The following is a 23,107-nucleotide window of genomic DNA, read 5'->3' on the forward strand; positions in this document are numbered from 1 at the left end:
CTCAGCTTACGTGATATTTGCTGCCTCCATTCTGTTGATGCTAGTGAAGATACGAGATATTTAAGGATGATTCTGAAACCTGCGTTGGGTGCACTGTTGGTTACCAGTTGTTTTCACTACCCACAAACTATGGCTTCACATTTTGGATTACTTCACTTCTCAAACTACCATAGAAAAGCAGCCAGAACAGTTTTATTTTATTTTTATTTTTTTTTTTTTTAGGGGGGGGGGGGGGGTTGCTTGGAGACAGACATGTCAAAAGCCTTTGAACGCTCAGTTGAAAGGGTCTGTGTCATGTTCCTGTCCCAGACCTCACTCCAGGGTTCCAGAATTAGCACCAGACATTGACAAATGTGATGACAAAGCAGTCAAACACTGAGTTAGCTGGAGTTCCACAAAGCGGACTTCTCTTGTACTCTTCAATCATAACAACAAATAAACAACTAAGCCGTATTAATAGCGAACATAAAAACCTGTCTTTGGAAACTATACCATAATAGATTAAAGTGCATTTCTGAGGAAGCTTTAGAAACTAATAAAATCATCGGAAATTGTTATCAGGCAGGGTTGATTCATTTATAAACGCGGGTTCCATATTCAGGAGAAAAGCAGGAGAGAGAGAAGACTGGAAACAATATGAGATCCTATGCCCAAGGCCCAAGCAAACGTGTATGAGAGCGTGTGGTTCCGAGTGGATGAGAGATGGTAACAGACATGCCCAGACAGGCCCGGCTCTGCGGACATGATTAATCGGGAATCTACAATGGCGCTCGGCACGAGGAGAACAAATAAGCAGGAAATGACCAAGCCCTGTGTGACAGGCGCCACGTGCAGTCAGGGGGTGGGGTTCATGATCCTGCCGTTGGATTGTTGTCTAATAACATAAAAAGGAAGATGAGATCATTGATTTTATAAATTCTTTTTTTGGCTGATTGTCTTGAGGTAAAAATGTTCAGTATATTCAGTTCCTCAGAAGGTTCCTTAGCACAATGTGGATGTTCACGTCAACAAGCTAATGACGACGGACATGGTCTGCTCTGCCACGAGCAGCTCACGAACGGCCATCACAAGACCCGACGAGGCAGGTTCGGGGGTGACCCATATGTGTCACGGACAGTCATTCCTTGCGGTTGGATAGATTCGTGCGAGATCACTTCAGCTGTGCAAAGCTCACCACAGGGGGAAAGTCCCAGAGAATGCCAAATTAGATTTGAGGTTGTTTCCAGAAAGTTCTCCCCCCATTTCTTTTTAGATGTACATCTTCTGCTCTGAGAGTTAAATGTCAGACTCAAGTGGGAGGAAAGAGAAGAACCTAAAGCCTGCACCTGAGAAATGAGTGGGGTCATTTTTTTTCCACTTTCTTTGGATGTTCCACCAAGAATGAATGGTAATTTACAGGATTATCGTCTCATTCGGCATGTTATCCATCGCGGCCATGGCTCTCCTTTTGGCCTAGTCATCGTGTCACAATTCAAACAGCTGATATATATGTAGGGGGTCTCCTGGTGTGTCGAGGCACAGAACATTGTTCCTGTATTTTCTGTCTGTGATTCCCGAAGCTGCTGATTATCCCTGTGTGGGTCTCCTACTCCACACAGGATATTGCCAGGACTCTGTCTAAGAAGCACTGCAGACACCCCCCACTTTGTCTAAAGCCCATTCCTTCCTCTACTCTGCCCAGCCTGGCATCCCAGTGGCATGTGCCCCCCGGGCCAGTGTACCGAGGTCTATCACTTACAGCCTGGTCACCCCTGCAGACAGAGTCCAACAATTCACACCATTTATGAAGAGACACTCTACTAAGAACAATCAAATTCAACAGAATAACAAGCTGGGTAACGAATGAGTGCATAACTGTCGACCTTCTATTACATGGAGTCCCGCTGAGCTACTGTGCTGCCACTGTTTACTTCGCGAGTAATCGCCAAATTTCCAGCAGTCCAAGATAAATAGATAATGGAGATTCACTGACATCCTATCCAGCTATGCTGCTGCTTTAAAGCAAATTCAGCAGACAGAGCGATGATTGCAGCGTTACCCTAGAAGAACGGGTAAGAAACACTAAATCTCTTTGGCACTCAGTAACAGCATATGAGGGAGGCGTGTGGTCCAAGCGAGCAGGAGCAGATGAGGTCAGCCTGGAGGACCCAAAAATGTGCAGGGCTCTGGCCCTCCAGGACTGGAGTTTGATACCGTGGGCTAAAGTGTCCAGTCAAACACCTACTTTAACATATAGTCTCAACGAGGACAATCCATATTGCTGTCTGATATATACTGCATGGGTTATATGAGTGAAGGTAACCAAGTGCATTGTGTTCTCCACGTGAATTGGAACGCGCCATGTTGAGGGTTGGCATGGGGGGGATTGTGCTATGATGAACTGGATCGTCAGTCCCCAAACTACCATGTCTTATACTCTCAATCCCAGTAGAAATGGTGTGGAAATGCACGGAGGTTCCTGTGGCTGAGATGTATTCTTGCCTGTTCCTTTTGCTTTCTGACCACAGTGCTGCCCGAGCCCAGTGGTTGCCAGGGTGACAATGGTGACAGAACAGCAGTGGGGCAGAACAGACTGTCCCAAAAGCCCAGACCCCACTGAAGTCACGCCAGCACTTTCCTTTCTTCTGATATAAAGGTACGGCTGCAGACTGAAAAGAAGCACACAGCGCTCCCTGACCGCTGATATTTAGCACACGGCGAGACTCCTGGACGACATTTAGCCGTACAGCCCAATGCAGACACAGTGACACAGGCAATAATATCGCTGACTGCTAATGTCGCAACAAGGGAAAACAGACTTGCACCTCGGCCCATCGGTTATTCTCCAGAGCCACCGCAGCATAAATGAGGGCCTGCGGGCATCACCCAAGAGGGTGGGACGAAGGGGACTGAAAATTTAAACACCCCTCTGCATGCTGCAGCACTCTACTCATTACGGTATGAGGTATTTAACAGTTAGTGCATGAAGAGTTAAACTCGGGGCTGGTTGGAAAGTTTAACTGTGAAATTCTAGGTTACTTTTTTATTACAGAAGTAGTTAGGGCACTTTTCCACCACACCAGGTACCATGGCAAGGCATTTTCAGTACTTTTCATTTTCCATTGACTGTGAGAACAAGTACCACAAGTTCCAGTAAATAAAGTGCTAAACCAGCTGGGGTACTTCTTTGGTACTTCGGGGGGTGGGACGTGCAAACCTTTTCATTGTTGATTGGTTGTGCAAATAGCCTTCGTCTGAAACACAAATACGACCACCATCTTGAAAAAGATTATGAACTCAGAAAACAATGATAAACAAAAAGTTGCATGCATGGACAAATGAAGCTTTAATTACCATCTGCTTGGAAGAACAGATACAACAAAATTAGGAAGGCATGACAAGAAATAAAGTATTTTGCTAAATAATATACTAGGGCAGTACGGTATTGGAAAATGTTAAGATATCACAATTTGATAATAAATTGATAGTAAATGCAGGGGTATTTACAAAACAAGAAAGGAGTTCAATGTAAATTTCTCAAAATCATCTAGGAGTGATTTAAACAGCAAAGATGAAAATGATTATGATTGTCTCCTAGCGCTCATGCAAAAGCAGCGGTAAATTTTAAGCAGATAATCTTGAAAAGGAACAATCATTAAAATTGCAATGCTTGCTAAGTTTTATGTCTTATGACAAAGTGGTAGGAAGGTGGCATGTAAAAGCCTGGTCTCAACCCTGCTGAATATCACGGTCCTTGCGATGCAAGAATTGCATCTGCATAACATGTGATTTTGGTATCAATATTGCACATTGTCCAGCCCTATAACATACTACAACCATTTTTTGAATTCAGTACAAAATACTCTGCCTCGGGTTCTGATGTCATTCAGTGCCAGTACCAGTTTTTATGCCAGTGGAAACCCAACACTTTTAAGTACCATAATTTTGGTACTTTCCTGAAGTACTAAAGGTACAGTACCAGGTGCAGTGGAAAAGCATCCTTAGACAATGGCAGTGTATAGTATGAATGACAAAAAGGAAAACACATGTGGTATCCATTTCTCTATCCCTTTATTGTTGACAGGGCCTTGTAACTGCCACACATTTGGACTTCAATAAATAAGCCAGTGTCTCAGAATGGAGCCATATCATATTTTTAATATACTAGCACACAAATTCCCTCTCATGCTGTAACCTTATTAAAGTCTTCCAGATAATACTTTGTGGGGGTGATTACAGTATTTAACAAAAAAAAACTTGACCTTGAAAAATGATCATATGGTATTTAGGGAGAAGACTTAAAGTGCCAAAATAAGCCAGAGAGAACAGCAAAGAGAGGACGGGAGCTGAACGGTCAAAGCTCAGTCAAAAGGGTAACTGGTGTTATGGAGCTGAGCTTAAATAGCAAATCAGATTCTCCATGTGATCTTGTGTAACATTCTGGAAGTGACTCCCCACTGCCTTGCTCTACGTATTAACACCTCACCCCCCCCCCCAAGGCCCCTCCCTCGCCCCCTCCCTACACGAGGGCCATGCGTTGTGGCTTCTCCAGGTTGGACCGGAACTTGTCCAGGAATCGGGAGGCCAGCTCGTCATCCACCAGCCTCCCGTCGCTGGAGAGCGTCACTGTCATCAGCTGCTGCCTGCAGAGTCCGGGCGTGCCGTTGGTCCCCCTGTCGCCGGGTCCCGCCTCTGCTGGCCGCAGCTCAGTCCGCGATTGGCCAACGGCAAGGATGCAGGCCTGGGGTGGGTTGATGACCGCGCTGAAGGCGCTGATGCCGAACATGCCCAGGTTGGAGATGCTATGTGCACAGGGACACGGGGGGGGGGCGGGGGATCATGGATTACACATACCGCTCTTTTGTTTGCCTTCCACTTTTCAAACCGGTGTTGAGGGCGAATAAAATGCTGGTTTAATATAAATATTCCACAGTAACAAAGGAGATTATTACAGCAGATGTGTCACTTATTATACAAGCCAAACGTGCGCCTATTTTGGAGAAGGAAGTCTATGTTTGCATTCTGTTACTTCTGTTATACAGAACCCCCAAAGTACTGTAACATCATTAGGTAGAAAAACGTGAGAGAGTGTATGAACTTTCCCAAAGAAAATAGTCACCAGTTAACAGGCCTAAACTGGGTGCAGTGGGAGGGGTCTCACCTTTCTTCCATGTAACTCAACTTATAATGTCACTAACGGGGAAAAAATGGCTTTGCTCCGCCTAAACAATGATTAACCCATCGTTGTAGATACAGTTGTCATAACAGCTTGGAAAGGATCATTGAAAACCGAAACAAAGAAGGAACTGTGGTAACATGAGGTAAGAGCACCGGATTCAGTCCGAGATGAGCCATGGTTTACTGTGAAGTCCCACAAAGGACGGGCCAGCTCTGCTGTGGCCTGCTGCCCAACGCTTACCACTGCTGCCTCAGCAGTGAAGGGGAAAGGGAGCCGCCATGATGGCTTGGGAGCTATGGTGTGCCAGCAGGGTCATTATTAAGACGCTTACCTGAAGGAACCACCCTGGTATTCTTCAGGAAGCAGCTTTCCCTCCCGAGCCTTTTGGGCCAGCGCCTAGAGAAAGACAACCCAACACACAGTCACGGTCACGCGGGGGCCACTGGCCAAGTGGCCCGGTGCCGGCCCGAGGACCATCTGGAGGGGGGTGGGTAGGGAATGACCAACAGTGAGCTACCTGCCAACCCTGTGAAGACCAGACTTTGCTCACTGCTGTAAAACTGAATAAATGTTGAACTTGTGAATATTTATATACACATTACAGGAAGAAGTGTTTATTAAAAAAATTAATTTCTTATTCATGGAAGTTACCAAGAAATAGAAAATACATTAAAAAAAAAAAGAACACGTTCAATTTGAGAGAGCAGGGCACTGAGTAGATATGAAAATACTAGACATATGTTAACCCTTTTAATTAAGCTGAGAAGTGGCAGCCTTATAGCCCCACACTAGTAGGGCTGCGGGTTCGATTCCTGCCACCAGGTCCGAGCATCGTTTCCTTTTGTCTGGGTTTCCATTCACAGTCCAAAAATATGTGCTTAGGTGAAGCACCGTCTCTAAATGTCCTGCACGGAGGAACCGACATCAGAATGGTATTTTGACTGATTGTACTGAAAACTAAAACGGGCAGCCGGATCTTGATATGACCCAAGCGACGTGGGGGAGGGGACTCGGAGTCCCTAAAGAGCGGAGGAACCGTGACCATGGTCACAGGAGATCTCCGTGTGCATCGCGGGGACCCTCGTGGACAAGGCAGGATGTCGGCACTGAGGAAGTTAAGCGCAATTCTGAGCAACCAGATGGACGAGAGGGTTAGCTAGCGGAACGTATAGAGGAGGAAATACAGAGTGGAACACAATACATTTCTCCTGGGGTGGGGGTGGGGGGGGGGGGGGGGAGAGATAGAGAGAATAATAACAGGCATTCCAGCATCAGCAATGCCAGCGGAAACGCGAGAACATTAACAAATCAGACAACAGATGCCGGGAGCATGCAAATAAAACGCAGGATTTCCCACAATGCAAAGTGTTAATCTTCAAAGGAGGCACAGCAGATAGACGTGTTGGAGCGAGACAGGGACAAGCCATATTGCTGTGTGTCTGCGTGGGCTATATGAGCGAAGGTACCAACAGCACTGTGCTCTCCAGGTGAGCTAGAACATCCCAATTTGGGGGCTGGCATGGGTGCGAGGGGGGGTTGTGCTGTGATGAACTGGACCATCAGGTCATCTGTGAGAAGTTCCCACCAGTACTGATGCGGTTTACAGATACTGGCCTTGGACTTCATGTAATTTTAGGCGGTTCATGTTTGCGTAAGACAGAACCAAAGAAAGCAGCTTATTTCCCACAGCGGTAACACAAACATGGGCCACAAGTGTATGTAGAATGTCGTCAACGTTATGGTCGGCTAGCTTAGCTGGCGCAAAAACCGGCCAATAGGATCTGTTTGAGGTGGGGGCGGGACGTCTGCCACCACACACCTGCTCCACTCAGGAGCCAGCAATAAGTCTCCGGTTGTCTAACGGAAGGGGGGCGGCTGCCATGGAAACGAGCCAAAGACCTGAGGCTCTTCCGACACGCGGCTCTCGGAGCTGGTGGATGCTTGCGGGACACGGAGGGGCTGTTCGTCCCAGCAGTAACAGCATATGCTGCGATACACACCCCGCTGATCCAATCACAGACAGATGGATTATTGTATGTGGAAGCTTGCCTGCTTGCCATTCAGAGCACCTTGAACATAATTCGCTCACTTAACGGTCATTTAACATACAAAATACACTATTCATAAAGCAATTATGCACTGCTGAGACGTGGCTAGCTCTCTCTCTCTCACACACACACACACACACACACACACACACGCACACACACACGCACACACGCACGCACACACACACGCACACACACACGCACACACACACACGCACACACACGTACAAATGTTTTCATGCCCTTATTTCAAACATGAATTTCAAAGTCAGTAATACATACTGACACACCACACCTGTAGAACCAAGTGCGTACACGCAACATAGCATTTATGTTCAGGGAAAAAAGAGGAAATGGAGAAAATGACCCATAGTATTACACCATCTCTCACAAACACACACACACACACACACACACACACACGGCACGTCATGTGCGGACTGCTTTCACATCACAGCACCCCCAGAGTTCTGGCATCATTCTGAGTGTGAGCACAGTGCAGTGCCGTATGGTGGTACGGAGCCCTCTAACACTCATCACTGGTCGTCTTGACGCACACACCATGGCCTCCAATAGTCCATTTTCACTTTGGTGGTGTCCACAAACATGAAAATTTCACCGGTGACTCTCACTGTGACAGGCGTGACATCCCCTTAGCCCTAACCATGTCCCAACCGATTTGGATCTTCCAGTTCAGATGGTTCTGTCGGGTTCTCCAAGTCTTGTTTTATGGGACATACTTTTTGTGTGACTGTGCAGCTTATTTTTTTTGCACTGTTGGGTTTTGCATCACCAATAAACAGCCAATAACTGTTACCCATGGTGATGCGTTACCATGAAATCATCATTGCACGATAATTCATGCCCCGCTCAGCCCCAGCTCCTACCTTGGCATCGGCTGCGATCTCCTGAACTCCCTTGTCGGCAGCATCCCTGATGATAGGCGTGATGAGGCCTCGGTCCGTCGCCACGGCAATGGAGATATGGATGGAGTCCAGTGGCTGAGGCCCGTCAGCCGCCCAGGTCACGTTGACCTCTGGGAGTTCCTGGGACAGGTGATAGAGGAGGAGAATTCACAGGCACTGGCCGTTAGGTGTAGCGGTTTATAACGGCACACTCCCGAGCCATTATTACAGTCCATGTTATGTAAGCCATCTTTACCATAACAGACCCAGCTTGCAAATGCTAACAAGACAGAGCTCTGCCTTCCTATTCGTCAATGAAGCCCCACCCCCAACTCCACACAGACAGGTGCAACTGTGGCTAGTGCCTCGTCAGTTATCCTTGTCAGACTGTCAGGGTCAGACGCATGGCACGACTACGCCAATTACACCGAAGGGTGAGAAGCCTGACGCTTCATTTACTGCAGTCAACCAGCGTTCAAGCCACTAACCACTCCCTCAACGACCCCGGGCTGACACCAACCGCTGTGGTTTCCTTAACCAGTTCAACGAGGAGAAAAAAAAGGTAGTGATGAGAATAGTGCAAGTAAAAGATGGTGTAAAAAAAAAAAAAAAGGGTCACTTCCTGTTTTCGATGGAACTTCAAAAGTTAACAGGGGACACACCTTTTTAAGCTGCAAGAAAAGCTACAGAAGTTACTAAGCAGCCAAGGAACCTGAAAGACTACAGCAGCATCTGTATCTGACCAAAAATGAAACCAGTGCAGCGGGGGCACACTGGAGCACACTGGAGCACACTGGAGCACCCCTCAAACCCCGGGCCGGGTCCAGATGGGAGCGACATCAGAACTGGGGTATCACCTCATGCTTTTACTTACCTAGTTATCTAGATGGACACCTTATGCTGGCCCCCTAAGTCTGGAAATGATTAGTCCCTCCCCAAGCTTGATTACTCCCCAGGACTGATAGAAGGTAATCTCAGACACTGTTACATAATTAGAATAGAAAAGAATAGAAAAGAACACAATACAATAGGAGTGATACCTTAGTCACCCTCATGGGGAAACGGTCTTTTCGCCTATCCCATCTCACTCTCCGTAAGACACAGACAGGTGAGAACAAGCTTGGGGGTCGCAGACAGCAGCCCTGGGGCAACTGGGGGTTAAGGACCATGCTGAGGGGCCCAACGGTGACATCAGTCTTCAGACCCCAGGACACACGGAACACGAGGGGAAGCCTCTCGATCAGCTCAATAATTAGCATTGAGTGATACCCCCCCCCCTTCCCATCATGCTGAGAACACCTAACCCTTTTTATACAACAGCCTAAATTATTTTTATTATACTATCCAGCTCAATCATTGGTTGTTTCAGCTGTAGAAATTTTATCCTGGCATTTGTGGATCAGGGAGGTGCGTTTGCACACTTACAAACTTACCTTTAAAGTAACTGCTACAGCCTTGATGATAAAATCATTCACAGAAACCTTGACATCCGCTGAAAGACAAAAGCAAGATACACATCACTGAACAGACACGCCACTCAGACAGCCAATCCCGGGTGAGCAAAGCGTCCAATCCCGAGACAGAAAAGCACCAGCATGGGTGGGCAGGGGGACTGAACTGGGCCCCCTGAATGGTCAACAGACCCATGACCAAAGAAACAGCCTATGTGTAATTCAGCTGCCTGTAAAGAAGACGATGAACGATTTATGGGGAGGAGAGGAAGAGCCAGAAATGGGACGCTGCCTACGCTGCATCAGATTTAACCTGCAAGCTGAAAGCCCCGTAAGCAGCACTTTAAATGCAGCTGGAAGCTGCAAACCGCCTTTGTTCTTTGTTCCAGCCAAAATGAGGCAGGTGGAGGATTTGAACTCTATAAACAGGCACTTTCTAGGTCCTTTTTATAATCTGGGGACAAAGAATCAGTTTGCTAGGCGTGGGAGCCTATTTAAGGACACCGTTTGTGGACAGGGCCAAGCCTGAAGCCACAGGTCTCCAGCAAGTAGGTTCTGCTCCATGGAAAGCTGCCGGCCACACCCCTGGCCCGCCCGCAGAGCCGCGCCCTTCCTTTATGCTCTTCCAATAAAAGCAAGTGACAAAAAAAGTCAATTATCAAAAAAAAAAAAAAAAAAGCCATTTGATTCCAGTGTCCGCTCCTTCCATCTCATCCAGGAAAATTTTGCACAGCGTTTGATGCGAGCTTCTCAATTACTATCAAAAGTCAAACACACGGTTGTCCCAGCGAATAATAATCGGACCGTGATGATATTCATGACTTGTGAGCGATTAGATCAGTTGTTGCAGCTGCTGTGATCAGCAGGTGTGATCAGCAGGTATGATCAGCAGGTATGATCAGCAGGTATGATCAGCAGGTGACACTGGAATGTACGCACTGGTGAACATGTTATCAACACAAGCCGGACGGTATGCATCTCCTTGCTTGCTGCCCTAATTTCACAGAAGCACTACAAAAGAAATCTTAATCCAAGCATGACTTAAAGAATCAATATAATTTTTGGCACCAGTATGTGTTTTTGATTTGCTCAAGACTTCAATAGTGGCTACCTATTTCACTAAAACAATTATATGGCTAGCCAAAAGTAAAAACAAACAGGAATGATCGCAGTATCTAAAGCAGCTAGCTAGCCCGGTGCCTGTGTGGAAGAATGTTTCCACGGAGACAGGAAGGGCGATTCAGCAGATGGGATGGGGTTAACAGAGAACCCGCAGCAGACACCGTTTGGACAGATTCGCAAAGTGCTCACCTGCTCTCTGCATACAGGCAGCCCTTTTGCAAGCGACAGAATCAATTCAGAGGCTATACTTTTTCCCCCTCTGTGCACTGAGGGTAATTTGCATTAATTAGTGGAACTTGGGAATTTCAAAACTATGCAGCCTGGGGGGGCACGCTGGTTTTAGTTTATTAGCCTTGGTTACGTTCTGCCTGAGTGAATTGGCACGATGTAAGGTAAGCAGACTGTATTCATCTTTACCCCATGACAAACTGCATATTGTGGCATCTACGAGACTGAATCAATGTTCTCAGTTTTATCATGTTTCAATTTGGCAATTAATTCAGCTGACAGCTTAACGGAGGGTAATTAATCAAGATGCGAGAGGAAATGGTAACTAGCATGCCTTCCGCCCTGTGGCCTGAACGCATATTCCCCCCCGTACACTATCGGGCGGATAACAGATCCTCCCAGTAACAGTCAGAGACAATTCTATTTTCTTATGGTATAACTGTGGATGTGTTCAGGGTTTGTTCGTTGACTTTTCTTCATTTGTCGATTCCTTTATTCAGTCACTGATTCCTACCATTTCCCTCCTATACTGTTACATGCTAGCCTCATAGTGACCTTCAGTCAAGGTCACAGCTATCTGTCCTCCAAGGGCACATGTCCTCAGGCTAACAGCAGGCATTACAGGTGGTCATTCGTGTGCCTGTATAAACATTGTCTGTCTGCAGTTCTGGGGACCTAACACAGGTTAATTCTAGCAACGTTATATAGTGCAGCGAATTCTTGTTCTCATCTGTCTTCAAAAGCGACTTGCGACAGACCCACATCCCCCGTTATCAGTGTGTGAAGCCCCCCCTCGCTGTGCCACACAAACGAGAAACGCTAATAATTCATGAGGCCGTTCTATCTTAAGAGCCATGTTGCCCGATATTTTCTACAAGGCAAAGCTAGGGATTTGCATATGGCAGCAGACAGCTCCAAACCCCAAACCACCCACTGATGCCCTCACCTTTGGCAAGGTCTTTCCGCAGCTGCATGACGGCGCCGAGGTCGCAGTCGACCATGGCGTAGGCGTGAGGGATGGTCGTCTTTGATTGGGTGAGCCTCTGGGCGATGACACGGCGCACGTTAGAGGCCGGGATCTCCGTGAAGGTACCCTAAGCCAAGAAAAGATTCCGGAATTCCACAAAAAGCCACATGCTGGGCTCATTGAAGTCCATAAGCAACAACCTACTATGGGCATGCCTCAAAACCTGTCATTAGAAAGGGGTTTGCGGTCAGAAAATTGGGGAAGATCAGCTGTTGACAACAGTTAATGTACAGAACTAAAGAATCATCTGTGAATGATTCTTTTGTCATTTATGCCAACTTCCTAGTTACAAAGCAAAAATACAGCATTGTTTGAACTGGCCATATTATAATCTTATAAGCCCAGTTGTTTAGAAAACTACACAACTGTTCACTTTGTAAGCCTGAAAGATCTGATGTCCCTTGACAGGATGGAAATGAACAGAGGTGGATAGTTCAGATCCAGAAAGGAAAAATGCAGACCAAGATTTTGCTTCAACCAGCTGAGTACTCTGCACATTTTTGGGTTTCCCCTCATTTAACATACCAGATTCAACTCCTTGCACCTTGTTGTGCTAAATACCCTACAGCTCTTGAAATGAATAATTTGTGATAGAACAGGGAAAGAACTAAGCTACACAGGGCTCAAGCCCTCCAGGACTGGAGATTGACACTCCTGCTCTACACTCTGAAACAAAATCTTGGTCTGGATTTTTACTTCCAGGGATCTGCCTCCCTCATACTCACACACCTGAAGTTGGGGAAGGTATCATTAAAACTCACTGTGGAGGGAATGGTTAAACAAGACCCCCTTGAAAACCACAACTAGAATTTGCCATATTTGCTTCAAGTTGGCATTAAGTCTCAGTGCAGCATCTGATCTTGCAGCTGCCAGGCAGCCACTCTTAGTGCTTGTATAAACAGAGCTCCTTATCAGGGCCAGGAAAGACGCATGAGAGATGCCAAGCGTGTTGGAACAATGCTGGCTTGCTTGCTTTTAACACAGCAGTGGGCAGCGTGACAGAATCCCGGCTATCACATTAAGTAGGTAGTGTGAAGACCCAACCCATTCCATCGTCAGCTCTCCCTATCTCTCAGTGGCATCTCTGAGGTGGCCAACCTGCCAGTGAACCAACGAATGTTCAAGAACAAGCCTTTTTAACCAAAACGATCAACCACAGCCTCTAGTTCAAGACAATGGAGTCTTCATTTTACACTAGGAAAGAGGATGGATGAAGACGGGTGGAAACTTCCCACTTGCCCCCCTTGCTTGATCATATCCCAACACAAAACACCATCATCTGCACACTATTAAGTTCTTTACTGGCAGAAAAGTCCATAACTTGCATTCTGAATGGCGCCAACAGCCTGTCAGAAGTTTTGGGACAAGCCAAGACTGAAGCCATAGTTTACGGTCATCAGACAAACTGCACGGATGACTACCTTTAATGTCAGCCATAAAACAGCATGTAGAACATTCAGAGTTCTTGCAACATTCACTTGTTTTTCTTTGCCATGACAGGCCTTGACTTGGTAATAAAAGGGAACACAGAGTCAGTGAGGTGGGATAAATTTGCATATCATCTCGCTGCTAATACAAGAGTGACGTGCTCATACAATTTCCCGAGTCACTGGCCACCCCATATCTATGCCAGTTTTACTTAATGCTCTGGGTCAGTTGGCCACCAGCTACATGCTTAGTCCCTGTAACACCGTTGTGCAAAAATATCTGGGCAAACAAACACAGCTTATTAGTCACCAGGATTCTTCAACGCACCAACATACCCTTTGCGTAAAGATCTGCTCGGTTTGCTAGATCTCAGTGTCGTCTGTGGTGGTGACGTAGTCACTGGTGTATAACCCACAACTCTTAAGGACCGTCTTTACTATAGAATGACACGAACTAGCTGTGCTACTCTGTGCAACTGAGAGTGCAATCAGGACCGGAGAACCTGAACCGCACAGACCGTAACAGGTTCTTGCAGGCTTCCCACACTGACATACCAATTCAACTGGAAACGATACCATATCTCAATTTAAATCTACAATAATCTGTCACAGTGAATTTCCGTAAATAAAAAAAAAGAAAAAGAACACAATTAGGAGTAGTTTGTATGTCAGCATGTAGTATTTCAGTGTTTAAAACCATGGAGTCTTTCGCTTGTTTGTATCTATTTTTTTTACGCTGTTAAAATCAGGTTCCCAAGGATGACTGAAAGATCAAGCATGAAAAATGCATTAAGTCAACTGACCCTATGTACACCACAGTTCATTAGTACACGATTTGTATTTCCAAATGTTTAACAGGTATCCTCCTGCAAAGCATGCGTCTGCTACATCATGGCATCGGATTACGGTTATAGGGCCCAACAGAGGGCGATCTGCTACGGTTTTAACAATTGTCTTGCAAAGTGTGTTTATGCCGTCTGGACGTGAGTTCAGTACTGACCGGGGCTCCTGGCTTTCCGGGTACAGAGACTGGAGGGTATGCAGGTCTTCCGGAAACTGGGGGAAGGTGTGGGGGGGGTGCTGTTGCCGGGGCCGTGCTGGTCACCTCAGGGCCCTTGGCATCTGCCTTTTTCAGCAGGTTCAGAGCATCTCTGGGCAGGAGACAAAGGTTTGGTCACCACAGATACCGGAATGTAAAAAAATCAGAATGAGGGTTAACCCAAAAGATGACTCTCTCCACCGGTGACAATGTGGCCCTCAGCTTGGGGTCATACTAACCCGCAACATAGGACACAAGCCTGTTTGTGCTGAAGCACTCAAGAAAAGTCGCATTTCACCAGCTGCATGCATGTGTTGAAGCAAAATGTTTCACTGTACAAAATACCTAGTGTCTGGGGTTTGTCTACTGGGCATGAGGTTATTTTTAGGCAGGTCTGTCACAAGACTATGAGGGTGGAACCGATGAAGTGTTGCTTCAGTAGATGTGCTGATCAGCCCCTTGAACAGCACAAAAAAAAAAATTACACCCTTTCTCAGCCTCCCATAAAAGTGTCACTAGCGTGGACCATATTTTTGCACTAGCAATAATTTGCCAGGATGAATTAATGAGGCATTTCCGCTTCTCAGACAAGCATCTATTGTGGGGAAAGGAGTGCTGAAATTTGACACTGGGCAGCCTTACTTACTTAAAGGACAATGCAAATCCATTCCTCCAGACACTAGGGGCATGAGCGAGCAAGACTAGTGCTCAGCCTGGGCACCCCGGGTAAAGAAGCCTTTTAATTATAGTATTGCAGTATAGACACACCTTGATTGTACAGACTCAAACCTTAGCTTTTGTGGGAGCTTTGCATGTAGAAGCGGCTTAGTTCACAGTTCCTTCACAGACCTGCCACAAGCCAAAGCCTTGCGTGTGGATGCATTGATTGTGCTGCAAGAATGTCAATCAAACTACTGGGCTTCTGATTTGGGGTCGGCTCCCTTAAATACATGGCTGCCTTAACGTTGTAGGACTTCAGTCTCCAACACCAAATAATAATCATGCACAGGCTAATGCGGCGGCCTCAAACTGTTTTTACCGTTTGATATACTTTTATAAAGAGAATAATCAAGGGTGCGAGGGACATCCTAGATTGGTGACAGCTGGGCTAAATGACGGAGATATGCCCCCCCCCCCCGAGCGCATACAGAGAGGGCATGGGATCTCCGCCGGCAGCGGTGCTGAGAGGTCCTGCCATGACGTGATTTTTGTAATCATGCGTCGGGTGTCATTAATCAGAGGTGGTTACATGAGGGCGGTGAACAGCTGCCCGCTTTTTATATGGAGTGCTGGGACAGGGGGGGCATGTTGGTGTCAAACGGGGAGCTTTGCCAACAACTACCGATTGAGTCACGCCTTACCTCGTCTCTCGGCATGTCTCCTGCCATCTGACTGACAAATACCCTACTAATTTTCCCCGGGGGAGAAAGAAAATCTGGTGCTTTTAGTCAAAGCTTCCATGGGCTCATACAGATACATTGTTCTCTCTCTCTCTCTCTCTCTCTCTCTCTCCCGCGCTGCTGTTTTATCAAGGTGCCAAGTTTGGTATACATTGTGTTTCCTGTCAACAAAAGGGGAAAGTTTGCTGTCATATACATTCCCCAAAAACAGACGGAGAAACCTACAGGCTACATCAGATGTTAGAGGAGGGGATACGGGCTGGGCAGGTAACAGTCTGTTCCATGCCCTCCTAAGTGGAGGCTGCTGGAGAGTGTTCAGGAGTGTTCGGGAGTGTTCGGGTGTGTCCCGTGTGAAGTGACCCGGCTGAATGGAAGCTGCTTGGGCGTAATCATTACTGCCCTTATTAAACTACACGTGTGCATCTTTTTCCACAATGTGCAAACTCTTACACGTTGTCGTCGATTGTTGTTGCTGTTACATGTGCTGTCTTGTAAATGTCTGTATTCTATTTTATAATTCTTTTTTATTTTCACCTCTGGCTGCGCTCAGACGTGAATTCCCGCACTGCCATTTTCTCTACACATTCACCCCCCCTCCCCTCCCTTGGCAGTCACACTCTTAAAACCTTGTCCTCTCGCTCATCACTCTTCATCATCATCATTGTTTACAGAGGGCAGAGCCCCCTCCTTAGAGGAAAACTGTGCTCCCCCACTCCCCCACGGCCTCACCCCCACCCCCTAACCTCAAAAGCATCATTAGCAGCTGTTTTAGGATAACAGAGAGGCACTGGGAGGCAGGGTAGTGTATCTGGGTTAAATTGAGGCGGGGGGGGGGGGGGGGGGGGGGCGCTGTGCGGCGAGCCCTGTCACGTGGGGACGCTGTCAGGGTAACACTGCGAGTTTTAACCGAAGCCGCATCTCTCAGCCAATAGAGACCGGCTTTAATCCCTTTTCAGCCGGCATCCTATCCAACAGCTGCCGCCACTCTAAAGATATGTTTGATGAACATTTAAATTGCCATATTCCCAATATAAATTCCACATACATCCACAACCCCAAAGCCTCGCCTGAACCGACGCCGCTTCCAGGTGCTCCTATCTCCGTACACTAGGGGGCGTATCTCAGAGTCAATGTGTGGCATCTTGCCTCTTTAATTACTACAGCCTTACATCTCTCCTGAAAACAAATCAGGTCAAACTGAAGTGTAAAGACCTAAACTGAATAAGCTTCCTGAGTGGGTATTTTGAAGATGAACTTTATTAAGAATGGTAATGCAACCATGTAATACGTCTATAAATATGATACAGCTCATCTCTGCGATCCACGGCATCATCTATAACTGGAGCTCCTCCAGTTCAAACAGCCCCTAGCGTCGTCTGGGGTCCTGTCTGTAAATCTTTGCCTTTTCCTTTCCTGCTAGACAGGTGAGTGATGAAAGAAAATAATAAAGCTGAAGGCTGGGAGCGGAGTCCAGAGACACGACTGGATTTACCAGCCTGTGAAATCGGCCTCTACTGCGATCAGTCCACCCCAGCTGTTAATAAATTATATGCCACTTATTGCTTTTTCATATGACATTAGAGACAGCTAAACAGAGACCTTCGCTTGAGCCCAAGACTTCGGATAACAGCAACTAAAACATTCAGCCCGAAAGTCCATTACAACCACATTCCGCTGCTGAAATCTGTTTAATGGCAGTGTGTTCCCTGAAGCAGATGCGTTTATCAAACCTGCCAGTCTATAAACCATTCGCATTCTTCACCAGGATTCCCAGTGCCATGGACCCCAACTCTATTAACCAGGTTTAGGCTATAAACTCATGTCTGTGTCAAAGTGTCAGTACGTCTAGCGGCAAGGATATGAAGACAGGAAGGGGACACGAGGGTGACAGAGAGATGGGAGAAGGGGGAGGGTACAGGCCGACTGTTTAAGCTGTTTTTTGGAGGGGGGAGGGTTGGTTTCTCAATGGCTGCAAGCTGAAAATCGTTGTGTAGAGTCCAGGCCTGTAAAACATCTTCCTGCTGGCTTTATATCAAAGTGATCTTCTAACACCGCAGGTGAGTCACGTTATCGGGAAAGTGAAAAAGTCTCCACAAGCCCATAATTTCACTTTTCAGAATTTACTTTGAAGGCGAGAGGGGTTAAAACCTGCTGATAATGATCTGCCCCCACATACCACCTTTACAGTGTTTTAAAGAATGATCACAGGCTTCCCTACCTTAACTCCCTGTGATACTGGTAACCATAGCAAAAACTGCAAGTGAGTCATCCGTAAAACCCATGATCCACACATCGTCTCACACCAGACGGGAAATGAGAGTAAAAAAAACCTTAACATTTAATGTGGACTTTAAAAATAGTAAAATTATAAAAAGCCCAGCTTCTCTGTTACGGCAGAATGCTTTACTCTAAATAATCTAAATACACGAAGGCGCTGATTGCAAAAACTAAATATATGGACCGTTTCTATGGACACAGGGGATGGCGGAGACTGGGTTGCCATGGGGACAGCAGCTCTTAATAAGGCTTCTCTGCAGACGGCTCACAGCACCGTCGCCGTCGGAAACCCCAGGAGCGAAGCAGGTGAATGTGTGTTCACCAGGCGCTAATTCCCTCCTTCCCCAGGCTCATCCCCCTAACCCCCCCCCGCCCCACCCCCTCCCAAGACCCCTCAGAAACCCAGGACTCCAGCCGGCACGTTAAAATGTGGTTTCTGGTCTTTGAGGCTGCCATATGCACTCTGAACGAGGTTATTCTCGTCGGACAGCTACATCGTTGTCTGATGCTAATTTGAGACAAAGGATCCTCCGTTTTCCTTACAAAACCATACTTTTTTTCTTTCCTTTCTTAGGCCGACTGGTCATTGACAACCTCAACGTTATCACTGTTACACAATGGTGTTCTTCACCTCACTGGGAGATCCATTTTTTGTTCATTGTTTAACATTCCATCACATACTACACTCCGTCCCACACTTACTCCTTGGTGATAAGACCCCGGGGTCCGGTGGGCGTGGCCATCTGAGGGTCCAGGCCATGCGTGTCCAAGATGTGCCGTGCAGCCGGGCTCAGACGCGGCCTGAGACGAAGGGAGGAAGAAAGTCAACCAAACACGTAACCATGGCAACACGCACATATCCAATCAAATCCTCACATATGCAGTCAACCTACTCATCAGGATAATATAGATATGGCATTTTTCCCCTGGCATGCAGGAACCGAACCGAACCGTAACGCAAAATAAAGTACCAACTTCAAGACAGTACCAAAAGTACGGTATTTCAAGGTGCTGATTTGACATCACAATACAAGGCGGGGTAATTTGTACTGAATTCGAAAAATGGCTGTAGTATATTATAGGGCTGGTCGATGTGCAGTATTAATACCAGCATTGCATGTTATGGACATCCAATTGTTACTTCGCCAATTTCATACCTTCATAGCGTACAGACATTATATAGCACAGGGGTTTCACTAAAGATACGTTTCACTAAAACATTATTACTCCGTCACAGAAAAACAAACTTGGCAGTTTTAATGATTATTCCCTTTCAAGATTATCTAGTGTACGTTTAAGAAAAGCAGTTTGAGTGTCACTCCGCGGCTTTTGCATGAGCGCTGCACATGTTCTCCGAGACGTTTATTTTCATTCTTGCTGTTTAAATCACTCCTAGATGGGACTGTGAGAAGCTAATGCCTTTTTTTGCTTTAAAAATACCCCAGTATTTGTTACAACAAAATCACATGACAATATTTGGAAATTTTCAATCCCATGTTGTCCTAGTACAGTATATTACACAAAAAACTGTATTTCTTATCATGTCATCCTGATCTTGTATCTTTCTCTTCCAATCAGATTGCAATTAAAGCTTGGGTCTGTCTACTAATTTTAATGTTTTTTTTTTTAAACTTTGTTTATCGTTGTTTTCCGAGTAATTTTTTCAAGATGGCGGTTGTATTGTGTTTAGAGGGGGGCTATTTGCATAACCAATAATCAACAAAGAAAGGAAGCCCCACCCCAAAGTACCAAAGTACCAAAAAAAAGCACCCCAGCTGGTTTGGTATTTAAGGTATTGGAATTCTGCATTCCTTCACTTTCTCACAATTCTCTGCATTCGCCTCTTCCTCCTCCAACCCTGCGCTGCTCATCTTCCCTCTCGTAACTATCCTCCGGGGTGTGTGATGCTGCTGCTTGCACCTTAAACTTCATTAATCCCCACGGTTGAATAAACTACAAAATGCAGACTTAAAATAGTGAGAAGACATTAGGAAAACCCTGAATATGAGGACGGACTCCATTAAAATTTTCCATTATGAGACCCAAGACTAACTGCCCCATTTGTAGATATTCGCCAGGACAAGAAAAACATCAAAACTCTCACATAATGAAACTACCGAGACAGACAAGCGGAGTAGGGGGTCACATATGTTCCTCATTTGCAACAGGAAGGGCAGCTAAAAAAGAAGTCTTCACAACTACGAAAAGGTACCTTAAAAAAAAAAGAAAAAAAGTATGAGCATATGGGCTCAGCAACGCGATGTTTACATCAAAACAGGAAGAGCTTTGCAGTCTCTGTTTTAGCCATGACCTCAGGCAGCCATAGGTACCATGTAATCAAAGCACGGGTGCTAATCTGTTTCAGGCCGAGACCTTGTTACACTTGCCCACTGTGTGATGGACTCTCGGGGACTCCTAGTGACACTCACGGTCCAGAAGTCTTTGCAGCGGGGGGTGGCCGCGGGGCTGGATGTAGGGGCAGAGCAGCGGGGGCGGGGGCAGGGCCGGGTGCCGGGGGCGAGGGGGTGGCAGCCTCAGCAGCAGGGATCTCTACCTGCTTCCAGTCCTGGCCTTCCTCCACCATCAGGGCGATCAGAGTGCCCAGTCGCACCCCCCGGCTCCCCTCACCTATCTGCGGGCAGGAAGGAGAATCGAACACTTTACTTATAATGGCTCATTTATACAAGCTGCCAATATAACCTTTTTATAAACCCCACAGACGCAGTTAAAAGAAAACAACCAGAAAACCATACAGTTTGGCAAAACAGAGCACACATGCATAAAGTCATCTGTCTAACCCTTGGAAGAGATCCTTTAATACGACACCAGCATTAAGACTCTCTGGGTAAATGATGAAGCTTATGCAATTATGGTTAATTATACACAAAAGTCTGTTAGAGACAGATGCTAACGCCATAGCCAGCTGATATAAAAGGATGAAAGGCAGGGGTTTGGAGACTATAGAAAAACACACAGAGGTGGCAAAGGCAGCATCAATCTTATTATTAATCCCTACAGAGATGTTCCATAGAGAAGAAAAGCACGGGAAATGCGTTTGGGGTTTAGCAAGAGGCTCGGCATGAAGAGCGAATCGGAAGGCAGCTTTATGAGACCCATTGAATTGAGCTTAATTCAGGAGGGGCCTTTTCAGATAAAATAAACCCCGTGAGGTCTACCAGCGAGGAGAAAAAAAGCCACTGAAATGACAGAGGCATCTCGACACGCCTCTTGCATGCAATTCCTGAAATGGAAACCATCGGCGTATCTTTAACCCTTCAGCAGCAATATTTCATTTCCTCTTCTGTGGCTACGAAGGGGATCTAAGGTTGTGCCGTTATTAAATGCTCTGTTCCTCTTGACCTGACCTCTAACAGAGTTAATCCATTTAAGGAACCTCAAAAAAGACAACAGTTCCCACAGTCAATACTGATCACGTTTAGATGCCCAGTCAACTACTAGATGTGACTAGATTTTTGGTATCTATTTCTTACAAATAAATAAAACAAAAAACCTCCTTCCTTAAGACTTCCTTTATTGGGAAAGATTTTTACCAGAAAAGACCCAGATAAATAGAGAACTCAGAAAATAGGTATGCACCAGTGTTTCAGGCTGTTACTACAGGTGTGGCTGGATGGACCACACAGAAGTCAGGGCAAGCTTGGCTCTCTGTCAGACTCTCCGGTAGAAACTCAGCTTGGGTTAACAGATTCGATGAGAAGACGAGACCCGACGGCCTGCCAATGGCCCGGCAGCAGCTGAACATGCAAACAGACTAGGCTTTATTTCCCTGAACCATTCATATTTCATTGATCGACTGACTCACAGCACCTCAAATATGTGGTTGGTGATGGTACAACATCGTTGTAATGTTGAGAGAACCTTATAATGTAGCCGGGAGGGGTGTGGTGCTTAATATTCAAATTAAGTGTTCAGGCATATCAGCAAAAGCAGCAAATGCAATCTCACACCAGCCATTAATTACAGCAAAAGCTTGACCTATGGCCCAACATAAAAATTTCACGCAAGATCAAGGCTCCCGGGATGATGTGTTAAGAATAAGGTCTGTAGACTCCATATAGTGTTGTGACTGAGGACAAGGTGTCTCCTAACCCAAGGCCCAGCAGCCAGGACCTGCTTTTGCCTTCAATGTTACATTCGGTGAGTATAGCCATCCTCTGACTCACATTTTGGTTCCAGCAGAGTTCTGCATAGTACTAAATATGCTAGAATTTCCCTCTGGGATCAATAAAGTTCAGTCTAATTCTACTTTTCTAACTGGAACAAGAAGCGTTTAATTTCTAAGTTTCGACAGAATTTAGATTTTGGAATTAAAGGTGGCCCTTCAGTAATATTTCATTGGCCACATTAAAAGGGAGTTACCTTTTAAGGAAGTAATTCTCACACTGTTAGGAAAAAGAAAAGAAAAAAAACCGGACTGACCAAAATGTAATCATTTACATCAGTATTATAACAGGATAGGTGTGGCACTAAGGGGGCATTCAGACGTAAGTCAGGCTCAGCTTATGTGAATCACCATGCTGATCACTCTACTCGTTTAGAGTCACTTTGAAAACAGCAGGACATTACTGGGGGAGAGAAAGGCGCAGGAGTGAAGAGGGATTTTTAGAGAGAGATTATGGTGGGATCATCGCCTCGCCAAACTGGGAACTCCAGGGGTTGCGAAATTCTGGAAAAGCTCTGAAGGATATTGCATCACTATTCTTCTTTATTATTATTATTATTAATTTTAAATCATTGCTGTGTCACGATCCCGACTATCATCTTCTTGGTAATGATACAGCTAGTGCTGGGTGATATACTGATAATACTGTTCTGGTATACTACGGTGTACTATGTGGTGTGCCTCACTACAATGCATATCACACTGGAGTATACCAAACCATAGTATAGCAGAACAGTATTATGTGGTGTGCCCCGCTATAGTGCATATCACACTGGAGTATACCAAACCATAGTATACCATAACAGTATTATGTGGTGTGCCCCGCTACAGTGTATATGGCA

The 23,107-nt window shown here is 46.0% G+C and overlaps 1 protein-coding gene across 1 annotated transcript in view; it reads right to left on the bottom strand.

The window, feature by feature from the left end:
* Positions 1-4,033: 4,033 nt before the first annotated feature.
* Positions 4,034-23,107, bottom strand: part of pdhx (pyruvate dehydrogenase complex component X) — a 30,785-nt gene continuing 11,711 nt past the window's right edge. The window contains exons 4-11 of the mRNA XM_023842212.2: positions 20,512-20,714; positions 18,785-18,883; positions 14,367-14,517; positions 11,859-12,006; positions 9,545-9,603; positions 8,094-8,252; positions 5,490-5,554; positions 4,034-4,781 (exon numbers count right to left, since the gene is read on the bottom strand). Coding sequence (XP_023697980.2) covers positions 4,499-4,781; positions 5,490-5,554; positions 8,094-8,252; positions 9,545-9,603; positions 11,859-12,006; positions 14,367-14,517; positions 18,785-18,883; positions 20,512-20,714 — 1,167 coding nt within the window. The 3' untranslated portion in view covers positions 4,034-4,498. The remainder of the gene's footprint in view (positions 4,782-5,489; positions 5,555-8,093; positions 8,253-9,544; positions 9,604-11,858; positions 12,007-14,366; positions 14,518-18,784; positions 18,884-20,511; positions 20,715-23,107) is intronic.

Source organism: Paramormyrops kingsleyae, chromosome 13 (genome assembly GCF_048594095.1).
Source record: "Paramormyrops kingsleyae isolate MSU_618 chromosome 13, PKINGS_0.4, whole genome shotgun sequence".
Classification (NCBI taxonomy): Eukaryota; Metazoa; Chordata; class Actinopteri; order Osteoglossiformes; family Mormyridae; genus Paramormyrops; species Paramormyrops kingsleyae.